This window comes from Pygocentrus nattereri, chromosome 5, assembly GCF_015220715.1.
Source record: "Pygocentrus nattereri isolate fPygNat1 chromosome 5, fPygNat1.pri, whole genome shotgun sequence".
Taxonomy (NCBI): Eukaryota; Metazoa; Chordata; class Actinopteri; order Characiformes; family Serrasalmidae; genus Pygocentrus; species Pygocentrus nattereri.
The window spans coordinates 22,409,631-22,428,419 of record NC_051215.1 but is presented as its reverse complement, the minus strand read 5'-3'; the positions used below and the strand labels follow the sequence as shown (position 1 = coordinate 22,428,419).

The 18,789-nt window shown below is 40.3% G+C and overlaps 1 protein-coding gene across 1 annotated transcript in view; it reads left to right on the top strand.

Moving 5' to 3' along the window:
• Positions 1-18,789, top strand: part of wdr11 (WD repeat domain 11) — a 151,787-nt gene that overhangs the window by 118,691 nt on the left and 14,307 nt on the right. Inside the window, exons 20-24 of the mRNA XM_017694158.2 lie at positions 2,073-2,181; positions 5,069-5,131; positions 5,486-5,551; positions 6,935-7,124; positions 16,760-16,855. Of these exons, the coding sequence (XP_017549647.1) occupies positions 2,073-2,181; positions 5,069-5,131; positions 5,486-5,551; positions 6,935-7,124; positions 16,760-16,855 (524 nt within the window). The remainder of the gene's footprint in view (positions 1-2,072; positions 2,182-5,068; positions 5,132-5,485; positions 5,552-6,934; positions 7,125-16,759; positions 16,856-18,789) is intronic.

Genomic DNA, 18,789 nt, shown 5'->3' with positions numbered 1-18,789 from the left:
CAGTTTGTTTTTCTACTGAAAGTCGACCCATTTTTCTGGACTCTAAACTATAAACTGACGGCGTCTCTTCAGTGATTTGCTCTTTAAACATTACTTTTCTAATCAGAATCAATCTTTATTGGCCAGATATGCTTATTACGGGAGCTCACAATGTACAGTGTCAGACAGACATTCACATGTAGTGAATAAAATAAAATAAATACAATAAAGTAAAATAAAACATGCATTACTACCATCATTCACTCAGACACAGATTTTTGGCTTTCAGCAGTAAATTTTAAGCATATAGTAATATGTGTAGATCAAAAAACATGTTCTGTTAATTTGAGGGGAACTCTTAGAATAAAAAAATCTATAAATACAATAATTTGCATTTATTTCATGCAGTTACTGAATAATTTGCCATACAGTTTGGTCATGTAAATTCAGATGGACAAACCAAAATATACCCTGGAGAATAAAAGGGTAAAGCAAGGTGAAGCAATCATGCTTTGGTATAAAAGGGGCATCCAAGAAAGGCAGAGTGCTTTATGAGCGAGGGTAAGTCGAAGCTCACCACTTTGGCAAAAATGCATCGGCCAAACTCCACCCATTTAAGAACAACGTTCCTCAGCCAGGGATTGCAAGGCTTTTAGGTATTTCACCCTCTACAGTGAATAATAGCAGACAGTGCCAAATATCGCAGTTGAATGCCTGAGACCTTTGATTCCTCAGATGGCACTGCATTAAAAATGGGTGTGTTTCTGGGATCACCACATGGGCTTCGAGGATATTTTGACAAACTGTCGTCAATAAATACTATCTATCTCTGCATCCACAAATGCATGTTAAGACTGTACAGTGCACAGTGGAAGTCATACACTATATGGACAAAAGTATTGGGACACCTCCTAATTATTGATTGCATGTTTTTCAGTCACACCCATTAATAACAGGTGTGTAAACTAAAGCACATAACCTTGCAGTCTCCACGGACAAATACTGGCAGTAGACGGTCGTACTGAAGAGCTCAGTGACTTCAAACATGGCACTGTCATAGGATGCCACCTCTGCCACAAGTCAGTTTGGGAAATGTCTGTCCAGCTAGATCTGCCCCAGACAACTGTAAGTGCTATTATTCTGAAATGGAAGCACCTTGAAGCAAGAGCAACTCCACAACGAAGCATAAACTACACAAACTCAAAGAGTGGGGCCACTTAGTGCTGAAGAGCACAGTGTCTATTATCTGTTGAGTCTCCCACTAAAGAGTTTCAAATTGCCTCTGGAAGCAAAACCTGTGCATTATGGCTGAGTAGCTGCACACAAGCCTAGGATCAGAATGCACAATGCCAAGTGTCAGATGGAGTGGTGTAAAGCGACACCACTGGACTCTGGAGCAGTGGAAACATATTCTGTGGAGTGACAAATCATGCTTCTCTATCTGCCAGTCTGATAAAGGAGTCTGGGATGGTGAATGCCAGGGGACCGTTACCTGCCTGACTGCACTGCACTGATGCTGTGAGGCTGTTTATCAGGGATTGTTGAAGAACGCTTACTTCCAGTGAAGGGAAATCTTAATGCATCAGCGCCAAGACGTTCTGGACAGTCGTACGCTTCCAACATTGTGGGAACAGTTTGTGGGAGAACCTTTTCTGTTCCAGCATCACTGAGCCCCACTGCACAAAGCAAGCTCCAAAAAGGCATGACTGGGTGAGTTTGGTGTAGATTACCTTCACCAGCCACCATCAAACCCCTGACCTCAACCTCACCTTTGGGATGAATTATAATGGAGACTGTGAGTCAGGCCCTCTCGTCCAACATCAGCATCTGACCTCAAAAATCTTGTAGAAAGCTTCCCAGGAAGCTGTTATGGATTTAGAGTGGGAGTCATAAAAGCTCCTGTGGGTTTGATGTGTTGGTGTCCCAATACTTTTTTCCAAACGCTTCCAGCTTCTCCGGACTTCAGTTCATTTGAAATGGACTTGTGCACATTGGAAACATATATCAGATATATAATGTACCTTTACTTAATACAATAATTTATGGTGGTCAGATTTCTCAATGTCTCGCTCCCTTTTCTCTTGCATATACAGATCCAGTGTGGTGTCCATACCTGCTGCTGCCCCGTGCTGCTCTCACTCTGAAAGCCTTCCTGCTGCTGCAGCCCTGGTCTGGAACCTTCACCATGGACATCAGTCAAGTGTAGGTATTAAATGTTGCTGTACTGCACCAGCATGACCATCTCAATTACCATTTTTTAAATTATGTATTTCCTCCGTGAAATTAATTTCTAGATTAGAGTAATGACAAAATCTAGTAGAAGTGATGCAAAGGATACACTGTGAGCCTAATGACCCCCTTCAGTTTCATAGTAACTAAAAACCATGAAAAATCTAGTTAAACATGTCAATCTTGATCATCAGATGACCTCAGTGTAGTTACAGTCATCATTATTTGTGAAATTAATGGGGAATATTGATAACTTTCCTAAATTTCTGCATAATTGAATCTTTTACATGCAAACAAAATGATTCAGAGTGGTTTGGTGTAAAACTCTCCATTCTAGAGAAACTTACTGAGTCAGAAATGTTCACAGTGGTGGTGATAGGAACCAGATGTCCACCTCTAAAAGCTCCCTCACAGTAAGTTAATACATGAAATGGTATATTCACAATGGAAGGGCATTGTAAGGCAAAGTAGTCCTAATAGGAAAAGATTTTTTTTTTCCATATTTTCCACTATTTTTCCATCATAAGCATTCCATATAAACTCAGAAGACTCGTGTCGGTTCACTGGTGGTTCTGGATGGTAAATAAAATGTCTATATTTGTGCTGCAGTCATGGCGACCCCTGGTTCCTATCACCACCACTGTAAATACATCTGAACCATTTCACACCAAACTGCTCTGAATCTCTCTGTTTACATCTTATCCATTGAATTATGCAAAACAATTAGTGGATTTCCCCTTTAAGATATGTTTTTGCAGATGCATTTAGTGGACCTAAAGTTCCAGTCTTATTTAAGAAAATGACTTGGGTGACCTCGGTTTTCTTTAGATACTGCTTTTCGTGACATATTACCACCAGCTTTGCAGAGTCTGAACGCCTCTATGAGCAATTATAAATGCTATTTTAGAAAAATATGCACCTGTGAAACAGTAAGGGGCGAGTGCCTTTTTCAAGAAGATCTACTTTTCTTCATAGCCTTAAAGCTAAGGAAGAAAATGCTTCTGTTCTTTTTCCCAGCAGGCATTTTTTTTGAAGATATCAAATCGAATCAAATTTATTTGTATAGCGCTTTTTAGAACAGATGTTGTCACAAAGCAGCTTCACAGAATTCCAGAAAAGACAAAGTTTTAACAAGAATCTAAAAAAAACCCAGGTGAGCAAGCCAAGGGTGACAGTAGCAAGGAAAAACTCCCTCAGAGCTGAAGAAGAAACCTTGGGAGGAACCAGGCTCACCAGGGGGGTGACCCATCCTCCTCTGGTCAAACTACCTACAAGTGATTATACTACTAATATTAATGGCAGTAGTATTAGTGGTAGTAATAGCTAGTTGTCTATGAAAACTTCAATGTAAGGTGGGCAGCTAGTCCAAGGTAGGTGGTGGTAGCTGGGGCGTGGGCAGCTGGTCTGAAGTGGGTAGCAGGAGGGCTCGACAGTCAGTCCTTCCTTCAGTGTCCGGCCGAACATGAGGGCGGTCATATACTCGGGAAAAAGACAGGGAGACGGAATTAGTTTTATTCTGTCTGTACGTAAAACAGGGAATGTGAACATTTAAGGAGTGTGGCTAATGACTCTGGCAGATCTGACTATGACAGCTTAACTAAATGCAGAGAACCAGAAGGACACACAGACATGAGAGCACTCAGTTTGACATCCCACAGCTCCACCGTCCACAAACCACGTGCGAGCAGCGGGAATGACAGCACCAGCGTCTCAGTTTACTATAATTCCCTGTGTCCATGGACGCCTGTATCTGCTGCCTTTATCTAAGGGGGAACAATACCTACCAGAAGCTAAACTGAACAAGTGAGTTTTCAGCCTAGTTTTAAAGATTGAGACTGTGTCCCGAACATTTTCTGGAAGATCATTCCAGAGTTTGGGGGCTCTATAAGAAAAAGCTCTTCCCCCAGCTGCAGCCTTATGAATTCTAGGAACTATTAGTAAGCCAGCACTCTGTGATCTGAGTAGTCGTGATGGCTTGTAATAGGAAATAATGTCTTGCGGGTACTCAGGAGCGAGCCTGTGTAGGGCTTTATATGTCAATAAAAAAAATTATAATCAATACAGAATTTAACAGGCAATGAAGTGATGATAGCACTGGACTGATATGATCAAATTTTCTAGTTTTAGTGAGGACCATGGCTGCGGCGTTTTGGACTAGTTGAAGTTTGCTTAGATTCCTGTTCGTACATCCTGACCGTAGTGCGTTACAGTAGTCTAGCCTAGAAGTAATAAAGGCGTGTACTAGTGTTTCTGCCTCATGCAGGGGTAAAGCATTTCTTATCTTGGCAATGTTGCAAAGATGTAGAAATGCTGTCCTAGTGATGCTGCCTATGTGTTGATCAAATGATAAATCTGAATCAATTATGATGGTCAGTGGTCAGGACCCCCATGGAGTCCAGCAGCACTGCTGTGTCTGATCCACTCAGACCAGCGCAACACACACTAACGCACCACCAACATGTCAGTGTTACTGCAGTGCTGAGAATGACCCACCACCCAAATAGTACCTGCTCTGTGGGGGTCCACGGGGGTCCTAACCTCTGAAGAACAGGGTAAAAGGGGGCTAACAAAGTATCAGAGAAACAGATGGACTACAGTCTGTAACTGTAGAACTACAAAGTGCAGCTATACAGTAAGTGGAGCTGATAAAATGGACAATGAGCATAGAAACAAGGAGGTGGTCATGATGTTATGCCTGATCAGTGAAGGTCGTTAATTTGTTTATATGGCAATTAATAGATAAAATATCAGAATCCTGACCGGCCTCCTCCATATACTGCATTTTTACTTCACTCTTCCAAGATCTAATTGGTTCTTGTGTCACTGAACTTTTTAAATACTCTCTCTGTTTACATTTCAGGGACTACAGCGAGAAGGATGAAATCAAAGGCTTAGTCCAGGAGCAACTGAACTCTCTGTCTAAGTGAGTAATGGCCTATATTGAGCCTTTAAAGGGAGCCAACACTTCATCTTCTCTGTATCAAAGAGGTGTTTTAAGCCCAGGTTGTTTTCTTTCCCTGTAGCCAGTCTATAAATAGTCGATGGCTGAAAATGTCCCTTTTTAATATTTATTTATTTATTTATTTATTTATAGCCCTGTTTATGTTCATACGTGACGTGATTTCAGCTTAGGAAATGACAGCTTTAGAAAAGGCCTGCTGTCTTCATACACAGTGTGATCCTTCCATTTTGGGGAAGATTTGTGGCTTTTTTCTTTATTTATTTATTTTTTGTTTTTCACATCCTCAAATGTACCGTATCCTGCTTCCTTTCTTAGTGACATCAAAAGTGTACTCCAAGACCCAGAGCTCAGTCTGCTCCAGCGTTGCCTCCTTGTGTCACGGTGAGTGTACTGTAATTATTTGTAAGTGTTGGATACAATATCATCCCATCAGGACATATAGAGGTGCAGCTTAAGGGAAAATTCCACTGATTTTTCAAGAGCGTTTTTAATGGGAATTGGTTTGTTGTTGAGAAACTAAAACTGTCTGAGTTTCTATCCCAGTTTTATATGGCTTGTTGGATGATGGTAAAATACACACAACATTTTGGGCCAAGGAGCTTTCTCAAAACTAAAATAGTGTGTCAGACATCACACAGCGTATTCATTACCATTGGGCGCTTTTAGAGGTGGACGTCTGGTTCCTATCACCACCACAATGAACAGTTCTGACTCTGTAAGTTTCTCTAGAACAGAGCGTTTCACACCAAACCACTCTGAGCGACTCTGTTGACATCTTAACCATTTAATTATGCAGAAATTTTCACAATCCCCATTTTTGTAACTATAAATCCTACAACTTTACTGACTGTAAGGTGGGCAAAAAAGCAAAAATATAATATCACCATACTTGACATTTTTATGATACACAATAAGAGTCAGTATTTAGTTTTTCTGAGGTTTGATTAGTTTGAAATCCTCAGTAGTGCCACATTTAAAAAAACTGTCAAAAACACAGTGATTACAATGGTTTATTTTTACATTTTACATTCGATTTTTTTGAGTGAAAACACGTTCTCCACAGAGAACACACTTAAATATGCCATTTTTTTGCACATTTCAATGCACAATTTCTATTTATTTGCTTAGATTAACAGAAAATGTGCCATAACATCTGCACAAGCTACTTTTATGTTTTATATTTATTTTCAATATGTTGAATTCAGTACATAAGCAGTAATTGTGCATTAAAATGTATAAAATGTGTGATCTCTGTAGAGGATGTTTTACTACGTGTTTTACTACAAGACTCATCTCGTGAAATAAAATGATCTTAATTCAGTGCTTTAAAGTACGGCTGCAATTTTTAACCATTTCTCTGTGAAGGCTAGTGATGAGAGTATCCTAGCAACAGCCGTCTTACACAGGGATGATAAAGAAGAGGGAGAAAATAATGTGTGTACATCTCTGTGAACTACTATCCTTTTTATTGTGACAAATTCAATAAGTAAATAGAATAATAACAGGAAATGGCACTTTTTTTGTATGGCAGTCCCTTGATTGGAGCTCTTATTGCTGCATGTGTTTTTATTGAGAGGTACTAAGTGTATAAGAGAACGTGTGTCTCATGCAAATTAGTCTTAAATAATATTGCACTCAGAACAATATTTTTTTGTTTATTATTATTTATTTTTTCTGTATTTTTCAGATAACGGCTCTTTTTGACAAATTACCTTTCTGTTAAACATCCCTGTACTTGAGCTGTAGCACATTTTTCTGTCTCAGTCTTTTCGGTGACGAGTCGGACCTGCAGTTCTGGACAGTGGCGGCGCATTATCTGCAGTCTTTCTCCCAGGCGAGGCAGCTGAGCGTGCCCACTCCTGATGGCCAACCTCAGACGGAGGGTTCCCAGAGCACCCCCCAGAGCCACCTGGACATCTGCCATGACCTACTGTGTGAAAGCTCCTTCTTTCAGGTAACACAGGGCTCATAGATACAGCTGTCATGATTAAGACCTTTAGACACTGAACGCGCTATGACAGTAAATTAATTTTAGAACACATATATAACTGACAGTATACATATACACACATACACTGATTGGGCATAACATTATGAGCACCTCCTTGTTTCTACACTCATTGTCCATTTTATCAGCTCCACTTACTCTATAGGTGCACTTTGTAGTTCTACAGTTACAGACTGTAGTCCATCTGTTTCTCTGATACTTTGTTAGCCCCTTTTACCCTGTTCTTCAGTGTTCAGGACCCCCATGGAGCCTCACAGAGAAGGTACCATTTGGGTGGCAGATCATTCTCAGCACTGCAGTAACACTGACATGGTGGTGGTGTGTTACTGTGTGATGTGCTGGTATGAGTGGATCAGACACAGTAGTGCTGCTGGAGTTCTTAAACATTGTGTCCACTCACTGTCCACTCTATTAGACACTCCTACCGTGTGAGTCCACCTTGTAGATGTAAAGTCAGAGATGATAGCTTATGTGCTGCTGCACAGTTTGTGTTGGTCATCCTCTAGTCCTTCATCAGTGGTCACAGGACGCTGCCCACAGGACACTGTTGGCTGGATATTTTTGGTTGGTGGACTACTGTCAGTCCAGCAGCGACACTGAGGTGTTTAAAAACTCCAGCAGCACTGCTGTGTCTGATCCACTTAGATCAGCATAACACACACTAACACACCACCACCACATCAGTGTTACTGCAGTGCTGAGAATGATCCACCACATAAATAGTACCTGCTCTGAGGGTCCATGGGGGGTCCTGACCACTGAAGAACAGGGTAAAAGGGGGTAACAAAGTATCAGAGAAATAGATGGACTAATATAAATGGCTGATAAAATGGACAGTGAGCATAGAAACAAGGAGGTGGTCAGAATGTTATGCCTGATTGTTATATATACACACTATATGGACAAACGTATTGGGACATGCCTCTAAATTATTTAATTCAGGTGTTGCAACAAGACAGTTCAGAAAATTTCTTCCCTCCTAGACGTTCCGCGGTCAACTATGAGTGGTATTATTGAAAAGTGGAAGCTTTTAAGAACCACAGCAACTCATTCACAAAGTGGCAGACCACATTGGTCGGTACCAGGAGAACGTTATGTGCCTGACTGTGCCAACTGTAAAGTTCGGTTGAGGAGAGATAATGCAACCCATAGCTTGGTTTTTTAAGGGTTTGTCTAGACCCCTCAGTTCCAGTGAAGGGAAATCTTAATGCTTTAGCAGACCAAGTCACTTTGGACAAGGCTACTTTTACGTTACAAGCATCATTGTTACACTGCTACACTGGTTCAAGTATTTATTTTTAAACCCGGTCTGAGCAGTATTAAACCCTGTGTGGGAAGTAAACGTACACCATCACTAGCTTGGTGCTAACATAGAAGCACTAGTGTAAATTACCCATATTGTAGTAGCGGTATTCAGGTTACTAGTAAAGTGAATAATTTTGCATTGAATGCTGCTTATAATCCCTGGGGCAAAGCAATGTTTAAGATTTTTCAAAAATGACTTTAAAGGGTGTCCAATTAAATTTGCTGATACCTGTAGATACCACGATAATGCACATTTTCCTCCAGCTGCCCTGTAAGAAAAAATCTGATTGATGCACAGATTTCCATGCATTTTTTCATGCATGTCACATTGTGTTTTGTTGTGTACAGAGCACACACTTCTGCACATATTTAATGCACAGTTGCTGTTTATTTACTGGCTTTAGCAAATATTGGTGTGAAAACTGAAGTGGCCTGTGCAAAGGTTATGGCACATTTTCTGTTTTTCTATGTTTTTATAATTTTGTAAACTGAAAAAAATGTGCACTTTGGAAAAGGCATTTACAAAATTATAAAATATAATTTGTGGGTGTTTACACTTTTTCATATGACTACATTAACAGCCCTACACACAGCACATGATATGGAGGACAGAGACTGCAGTTGGTTTGTTATACATTCAGTGCAAGTTCACACCACAACAGTAAACTCAGACAAATAACAATATTGTCTGGCTGGGTTGGCAATTATCTGAAATCCCCCCTCGAAATGAGATTCTGGAATGTGTAGACGCTTTTGCTGGAGTGCACTTCATCAGAGGAGCTTCTGGAGTAGAGGGAGGTTTATCTCACACCGCGCTGTATGTTATTAATCACCAGATCAGGGCTTGTTATCATCTCCCACTACTGCCCAGTGACATCTGTGACAAGCGTGTCGTGGTAACAGCTCCATGGTGTCAACAAATGTGCATTCCATTAGTATTCCACAGGGCTATAAGGACAAAAAGAGGAGTAAAAGAAAGGAAAAAAAAAAACAAATTTTCATTGAGTTGCATCATGCATGTTGCAGTGGGAAACGGTGTGATGATCCCAGGCAAAGCAGTGAAATCTAGTTTGAAATTTTTTCAGGCCAAGAGAAAATGAAAACTGCCCCAAATGTGTGGATGGGTTTGAAATTAGATGAGTTAATTAACAACCATGGGTGTGGTCTATGTACACTACACTCATCAAATGTTCAATAAAGCTGTTTGATATTGCGATGATGATATGAGAACATATCTACACCGATCAGGCATTACATTATGACCACTTCCTTGTTTCTACCCTCCTTGTCGATTTTATCAGCTCTGAAGAACAGGATAAAAGGGGGCTATCAAAGCATCAGAGAAACAGATGGACTACAGTCTGTAACTGTAGAACTACAAAATGCAGCTATAGAGTAAGTGGAAGTCATAAAATGGACAATGAGCGCAGAAACAAGCACATAATGTTATGCCTGATCAGTGTAGGTGTGATCGACAGGTGTCCATATACTTTTGGCCATGAAGTGATACCTTGGAAATAGTTGTGAGGGGTGGTGTCGTCTGGGGCTCAACACAACCACCCAGAGACCAGAATCGGTGCTCAGTGAACCAGATATGTGAAATTGTGAATCCTTGCGGTTTTGAGTGCTTTGCAGCATCAGGTTTTAGAGAAACCTCAGACCAAACCCCAAATTAGATGCAATGACAGGAACTGTTCCAAACATTTCATGCTTGAAAACCCGCTGAGAAAACATTGCTGAACACAAGAGTGGGCCAGACATGACTGAACTGGGCAAAAAAGTTCAGTTACAGTCAAAATTCGCTGAAGCAGTTTTTAAGATATGGAATAATTACTTTGCCACACTGAAGCACTGGATGTAACTTTGCAGGCTGCTCAGGCTTGTGGTAGTCTGATATGAGTTCTATTAAAACTAAGTAATAACTTTTTATGGCTCTGTATAATCAGATATTCTGTAGTGAGAACAGTATTAGGAGAGTGACAGGTGTGTCCACTGCCTAAACATGAGCTCCCATCCATAAAATTAGTCAAAGCTTTTCAGTTTGTGCCTCTGAGCAAGTCTTCAGAAATAAAAATTAGGTTTTCGGGCGTCCAATTTCTCAAAGGATTGACCATAAAGGTTTATTGGTCTGATATTTAGTCTGACAGTTTCATACTTCTTATGAGCTGACGTTAAAAGACACAGTTTAAATTTTGCACTTGCTTAATGTAGCTTTAATGAGTCCACCAGGGGTGATGCTTTGCCACGGGACCCGCTTGGGTCAGATTTTATGAATGCAAAATGAACATATTGCAGATTGCAGAATGTAATACACACTGGAATTATAAAAAAAAATAAATAATGATATTGTGTGTCATGTGCGGGGGATAGGGCCGCAAATAATAACTAAACCAGTACCGGACAATGATGATCGGCAAAATCATTGAATGCAGGTGTTACAATCACTTCCATGGCCACAGGTGTATAAAACCAAGCCCCTAGACCTGCAGACTGCTTCTACAAGCATTAGTGAAAGAATGTGTCGTTCTCAGGAGCTCAGTGAATTCCAGCATGGTACCATGATCGTACGCCACCTGTGCAACAAGTCCAGTCATGAAATTTCCTCACTACTAAATATTCCACAGTCAACTGTCAGTGGTATTATAACAAAGTGGAAGCGATTGGGAACGACAGCAACTCAGCCACAAAGTGGTCGGCCACATAAAATGACAGAGTGGGGTCAGCGAACGCTGAGGCACATAGTGCGCAGAAGTCGCCAACTTTCTGAAGTCAATTGCTACAGACCTCCAAACTTCATGTGGGCTTCAGATCAGCTCGAGAACAGCATAGAGAGCTTCATGGAATGGGTTTCCATGGCTAAGCAGCTGCATCCAAGCCTTACAGCACCAAGCGCAATGCAAAGCGTGGAATGCAGTGGTGTAAAGTGCCTCCACTGGACTCTGGAGCAGTGGAGACATGTTCTCTAGAGTGATCATTCACACTTCTCCGTCTGGCAATCCGATGGACAAGTCTAGATTTGGCAGTTGCCAGGAGAACGGTACTTGTCTGACTGCATTGTGCCAAGTGTAAAGTTTGGTGGAGGGGGGATTATGGTGTGGGGTTGTTTTTTAGGAGTTGGGCTCGGCCCCTTAGTTCCAGTGAAAGGAACTCTTAATGTTTCAGCACCAAGAGATTTTGGACAATTTCATGCTCCCAACTCTGTGGGAACAGTTTGGGGGCAGCCCCTTCCTGTTCCAACATGACTGCACACCAGTGCACAAAGCAAGGTCCATAAAGACATGGATGAGTGAGTTTGGTGTGGAAGAACTTGACTGGCTTGCACAGAGTCCTGACCTCAACCCGATAGAACACCTTTGGGATGAATTAGAGAGGAGACTGTGATCCAGGCCTTCTCGTCCAACATCAGTGTCTGACCTCACAAATGCACTTCTAGAAGAACGGTCAAAAATTCCCATAAACACACTCCTAACCCTTGTGGAAAACCTTCCCAGAAGAGTCGAAGCTGTTATAGCTGCAAAGGGTGGGCCGACATCATATTAAACCCTATGGATTAAGAATGAGATGTCACTCAAGTTCATATGCGTGTGAAGGCAGACGAGCGAATACTTTTGGAAATATGGTGTAGAAATTGTGCACTTAATCTTGCAGAAAAATGTACTATTAAAGTGTGTTCCCTGTAGAGAATGAGTTAACTTATTTACAGTCAGAAAATCAACAAAACATGGAATCTGACCAAGAGTTCTCAGGTTTTTTGCATACAATTGTAGCTTAATCCACCATTTGCCAAGTAAACTTAAATAATATTGACATGTGATTTTATCTACTGTTGTAATTGTGTTGTAAAAGTATTGCTAAAACAATTTTGTTTAGCAAGATTCCCCACTTGTAAGACCTATTAACAAGCAAGTAGCTTTTGTGTGCTTCATTAAAAGGGAGGGAACTGGAATGAATCCACACCTGCAGGATGTTGTAAATGCATAAGTTTGCAATCACATATTTTCAACTGGGAGCAAAATTAGTTAATTTCCTTGTGGAGTAGCTTTCCTTGGTCTTATTTATGTTTTTTTAATTCTCATTTAAACAGCATGTAGGCTGAACTGTAAGCTAATAGAAGAAATTAAGCCTAAGCTACAGTGGATCACGTAGGTGACGATATACTATCGTGTGCAAGTTTGAATCCACTAGTCAAATTGCATGTCTTGTTGACAAATTTCTGCAACATTTAGAGCACATACAGTACTGTGCGAGTCTTAGGCACCCAAGACACATTTTCAAAATCTATTTATTTGTGTAGTGTGTGTTTATTTGCTGAGAAAAGTGTTAATATTTGAATAAACAAAATGTATAGAATATTAATTAATAATGATTATATATATATATATATATATATATATATATATATATATATATATATATATATATATATATATATAATAGTAAAAATAGAAAAATATGGACCCAAGAAATTCTTGTTACTTTTTATTGTTTTTATGTTTATTTGAATTATGAATATGACTTTATTCTAATGTATATTGTGGTCAACTCACTGCTGAGGTAAATTGTTTAAAGATTTGCTTAAATGCCTAAAACTTTCACACAGTACTGTATTTATTTACTAACATACTGGGAAAAATAAAGCACAACCTACTAAATGTGCCGCATTTTTTTCCCCCAGTATGATAATTTCAGTAAATAAATAGTATTTTGCATTAGAATGTGCAGAAGTGTTTTCTCGGTGGAGGATGAGTTCACTTATTTTTTACTTTGAAAATCAATTAATCATGTTGTTTGACCAAGGCTGCCCAAATGTTTCTCTATAAATGTACACAGTAATCTTTTGCTTTTTCAGTGAAATTATGTGCTAATGATTTCTGAATATCGCCCATAATTGCTTTCTGTTTCTTTGTCTGTGCTGAAGCAGCAGATGCGTTTTAAGCCAGTTGCTTGACCATCCACATGTGTGTACACACACACACACACACACACACACACACACACACACTTTCTCTCTCTCTCTCTCTCTCTCTCTCTCTCTCACTGTTTAATAATACTGATTGGATGCTTTTGGGTGTTTTCAATATTCACCACGTCATTTTCTGGACAGTTTCATTTCTTACTTCATTGCTGCTCCCAATAGTGTTCATTATGCCTCAGTGAGGTGGACTGACTCTAGTTTGAGTTTCATCAGTTTCTCCTGCTGTGTGCCTGGAATCCAATCAGTAGGAGGGCAGTGAGGAATAGAAATGGACCTCCAGAGAGGTATGCCAGCATTCACCATGTGATGGACCAACAGGAACTGAATGCTGAGGCCTGATATTTACCTGTCTTTAATAGGATAACTGGGCATGTTATACAGCTTCCCTGGAATTAACCTGTGGAAATGTGAACATGTTACTCCAGTACTGGTTTCCTTCTCAGTGCAGAATTCAATTTAACCTTATTTTTAAAGCCAATAGTGGATTAGTACCTTCTTAAACACTATATGACCAAAAGCATGTGGACACCTGACCTTCACACGTATATAAGCTTGTTGGACTGCCTATTCAAAAACCCTGGTCAGTGATATGGACTTGTCACCCTGTTCAGCTATAACAGCCTCCACTCTTCTGGGAAGCTTTCCACAAGATTTTGGAGTGTATCTGTGGGAATAAGTGATAAGTGATACTTTTTTTAATCCCACAAACGGGGAAATTCCACCTCTGCATTTAACGCATCCGTGAAGTGAAACACCACATACACACTAGTGAATATACACATGCTAGGGGGCAGTGAGCACACTTGCCCGGAGCGGTGGGCAGCCCTATCCACGGCGCCCGGGGAGCAATTTGGGGTTAGGTGTCTTGCTCAAGGACACCTCAGTCATGGCCTGTCGGCACTGGGGATTGAACCAGCAACCTTCCGGTCCCTAACCTCCAGCCCACGTGTACTTTTAGTCCAAAGTTTGTGTACTTTTAGTCCAAAGACCATTTGTGAGGTCAGACCCTAATGTTGGACAAGAGGGCCTGGCTCACAATCGACATTCTAGTTCATCCTAAAGGTGTTCAGTGGGATTGAGGTCCGGGCTCTGTGCAGGCCGCTGGAGTTCCTCCACATCAAACTGGTGTCTTTATGGAGCTTGGTTTGTGCTCAGGGCCTCAGTTATGCTGGAACAGGAAAGGCTCTTCCCCAGACTGCTGACACAAGGCTGGAAGCATAACTGTGTAAAATGTCTTTGTGCTGTAGCATCAACATCACCCTTCACTGGGGGTCCAAACACTGAAAAACAGCCCCAGCCCATCATCCCTCCTCAACCAAATTTTACTGTTGGCACTATGCAGTCTGGTAGGGAGCATTCTCCAGGCATCCTCCAAACCCAGTAAGCAATTTTTACAGGCTATGCACTCTGGCACTCTGTAGCCCCTTTAGTATGACTCGTTCTAATGCCAGTGTTTGTCTACGGAATTTGCATGGCTTTGTGCTTGATTTTATGTTGGCAGTGGGTGTGGCTAGGAGGGATGTCCACATACTTATGGGCATATAGTCTATGTCAGATTAACTCAGTCTGCTCAGCATATGCGAAATCTTGGAACTTCCTCCCACAAGACAAAAAGCATCTTCTTCTAGCTTTTTTCTTTATGGGATTATTTCACTTCTTTTAATGCTAATATGTATTACCCTAATTTCCTTATTTTATTTTAGATTTTTAAATGTTTGTGGTACAATTTTTGTTGTGCTATTTCATTATTATCTTTCATACTTGTTAATTTATATTATTACTTCATTATTTTTTGAAATATTTATTTGTAGGATTAGGTTGGATTTGTTTTCAGATTTTTGTGCTTTTTCTCAATGTTTTTACCTCCTCTGTTTTAATTTTTTTTCTCTAATTCTGAATTCTTTTACTTGTGTGTATTACTGTAAAGCACTTTGAGCTGCATTTTAATGTATGACTGCTGTTGGAACAAAACCTTGTATCTCCATTTTTGTAGTTTTTTACTTTTTGGCATAATTTGAAAATGCCTGTTGCTCTTTACACTTTGTGTAAAATTTATGATGAATGGACCAAAAGAAGTGTTTTCTTTTTCAATGCAAGTCATTTTAATGTGCATCAAATGACTGCCTGTATTTGACAAGGTGTAATTTACTGCCATGAACCAGTTTTTCTCCTCCATTCTGCCCCCAGTGTGGAAATAATGTTTGTGCTGATTTTGATGCGTTGCTCCAGTTTTGAGTTGTTTTTCGTCCCAGTTCCCTCTCTCTCTGTTTCTGACTAATGGAGTGCCGTATAACTGCCACAGTTGCAGGACCCTTTTCTCTGCTCACCACAGCAACAAACACTGATGTGAAGCTGAGAAACACTGAAAACCAAAAAGAGGGTGAATAATTTTTAGGGCAAGACTAAAATCAAAGGAAATGAATGAATTGTCCTCTTTGCATTTCTCTCTTTCTCTCTCTCTCTTTCTCTCTCTCTCTCTCTCTCTCACTCTCTCTCTCTCTCTGTCCATCTCTCTTTCTTCCTCTCTCTTTCTTCTTTCTCTTTCTCTCTCTGTCTTTTCTCTCTCTCTCTCTCTCTCTCTCTCGCTTTCTTTCTCTCTTTCTCTCACGCACTCTCTTCCTCTCTCTTTCTCTGTTTTTCTCTCTCATGCTCTCTGTCTCATGCTCTCTTGCTTTCTTTCTTTCTCTCTCTTTCTCTCTCTGTCTCTCTCTCTCTCTGTCCATCTCTTTCTTCCTCTCTTTCTCTTTCTCTCTCTCTCTGTCTTTTCTCTCTCTCTCTCTCTCGCTTTCTTTCTCTCTTTCTCTCACGCACTCTCTTCCTCTCTCTTTCTCTATTTTTCTCTCTCATGCTCTCTGTCTCATGCTCTCTCTTGCTTTCTTTCTTTCTCTTTCTCTTGTGGTTACTTTCTCTGTTTCTCTGTTTCTCTTTCTTTCTCTCTTTTCTCTCTCTCTGTCCATCTCTCTTTCTTCCTCTCTCTTTCTTCCTGTCTTTCTTTCTCTCTCTCTCTCTCCCTCTCTCTCTGTCTTCTCTCTTTCTCCCTCTCTCTCTCTGTCTTTTCTCTCTCTCTCTCTCTCTCTCTCTCTCTCACTTTCTTTCTCTCGTTCTCTCACGCACTCTCTCTTCCTCTCTCTTTCTCTCGTTCTCTCTCTCATGCTCTCTGTCTCACGCTCTCTCTTGTTTTCTTTCTTTCTCTCTCTTTCTCTCGCGGTTACTTTCTCTCTTTCTTTCTTTCTTTCTTTCTATCTTTCTCTCTCTCTCTCTCTCTCTCTCTCTCTCTCTCTCTCTCTCTCTCTCTGAACAGAGGTTCCAGCTTGAGAGGGTTCATCTGCAGGAGGTGAAAAGGTCCAGCTATGAGCACACTAAAAAATGTGCTGACCAGCTGCTTCTTCTGGGACAGGTTAGTTCCTCCTTTTGTGCTTTTGATGGTTTGCCACTACCAGTAATAAACAGAACACAAAAAAGAATTTATTTACATTTATTATACATATAGAAAACAACCAAAAACAACCCTGCCTTCGAACTATTGACAATATGTATTTCAAAATAGAACATGTTTATTTACTCGATCCTGAATGAGGTGACCTGTTTTTCCCGCTAGCCGATCTGAATGAAGACTTTATTTTAAAGATGCAGAAAATGTGACAGTTTAATTGTGTTGGAGTGTGTTGTGCTGAGTAATAATAGATGAATAAAAAAATGAGATAATAAAACATGACTTAAAATGGGATATCTGATCTGAGAACTGTCTGAGAGTCGCCTAATACAAACTCAGCTCCAAATGAAGGGACATTTAGTAAAAATGGTAAAAGCAGTGATTTGAAAACTGTATTTTGCAGGCATTTAATTGACAATAGCATAAAGAAGAGATATTTAATATTTTACCTTACCAGCTTTATTGTTTTTTGTGAATATAGTATAACTCTGAATGTGATGCATGCAACATATTCCAAGAAAGGTGAGACAGGGACAATGTAAGTTTGCAGAATAATCAATAGGTAATGCTGTCATGCAAGGAGCATTCATGAAATGCTCAGTCGCCACCATGCAGAAAGTAGTCTAGCATTTAGTCCATAATTTAGAGGTTTTGCCATCTACAGTCCATAACATGATTAATAAATTCAGAAAATCCAGAGAAATCTGTGTGTGTAAAGGGCAAGGCCGAAAACTAATACTGAATACCTGTGACCTTCAGTCCCTCCGATGGCAGCGCATTAAAAACCGACATGCTGCTGTAATAAATATAACTACGTGGGCTCAAGAAAACTGAGATGGCCATCTAGATGGCCAGCTTAAACCTTTACTGTGCAAAGCGGAAGATATATAGCAACAATTTCCAGAAAGGCCACCAACTTCTCTGGGCTAGATCTGAAATGGACTGATGCATCGTGGAAATGTTGGAACGTGGACAAAAGTTTATTTATATAGTGCTTTTTACAACAGGTGTTGTCGCAAAGCATGTTTACAGAACCATCCAGGTCTGAGTCCCAATTAGCATCACAAAGTAATGACAGTGGCAAGGAATAACTCCCAAAGAGTAAGAGGAAGAAACCTTGAGATAAACCAAGACTCAAAAGGGGAACCCATCCTCCTCTGGTTGACATCAGATAGCAAACAATAACAAAAGAGCAAGATTAACAGAGAATAAGGCTTTATAGTTAGTATAAAATATTAAAACACAGAAAAGGGAAGAACAGGTGACGCAATGGCTCTGATGAAGTGATTCGAGGTTGTGCAGCAGCAGCAACATCAGAAGGGGCAGTTCATACAGGTTAGGTTTGAAATTTGTCCTGACTTCTGATGAATCCCACTGTCCCACTGTTCTCCAGACAAAAGAGAGAAAACACAACCCAGGTTGTTACCAGCATAAAGTTCAAAAGCCAGCAGCAGTCATGATATGGAGGATGTGGTAGTGGGTAATGTGAAGCAGCAGAAGGGGCACCTACGCATTGTAGAGCAGTATATGCTGCCATCTAGACACCATCTTTTTCAGGGATATCCCTACTTTTTACAGCAAGACAACACATGTTACAACAGCGTGGCTTGCTGGTAAAAGAGTGCAGGCACTAGGCTCACTCACCTGAAATGTTTCCCTTTGAAAACGTACTGCACATTATGAAGCGCAATGTACAATATGTGTCCCAACTTTTTTGTTGCAGGAATTAAATTTAGAATAAGTGTATGTATACAGTAACAAAGTTCATTAGGAGAAACATTACCTATATTGTCTTCTTACTATTTTCAATAGAATACAAATAAAAAAGGAGTAAATCACTCTTGTCTGTTTTTATTCACATTCTTCCAACTGTCCTGAAATTTTTGGTTTTCAGTTTG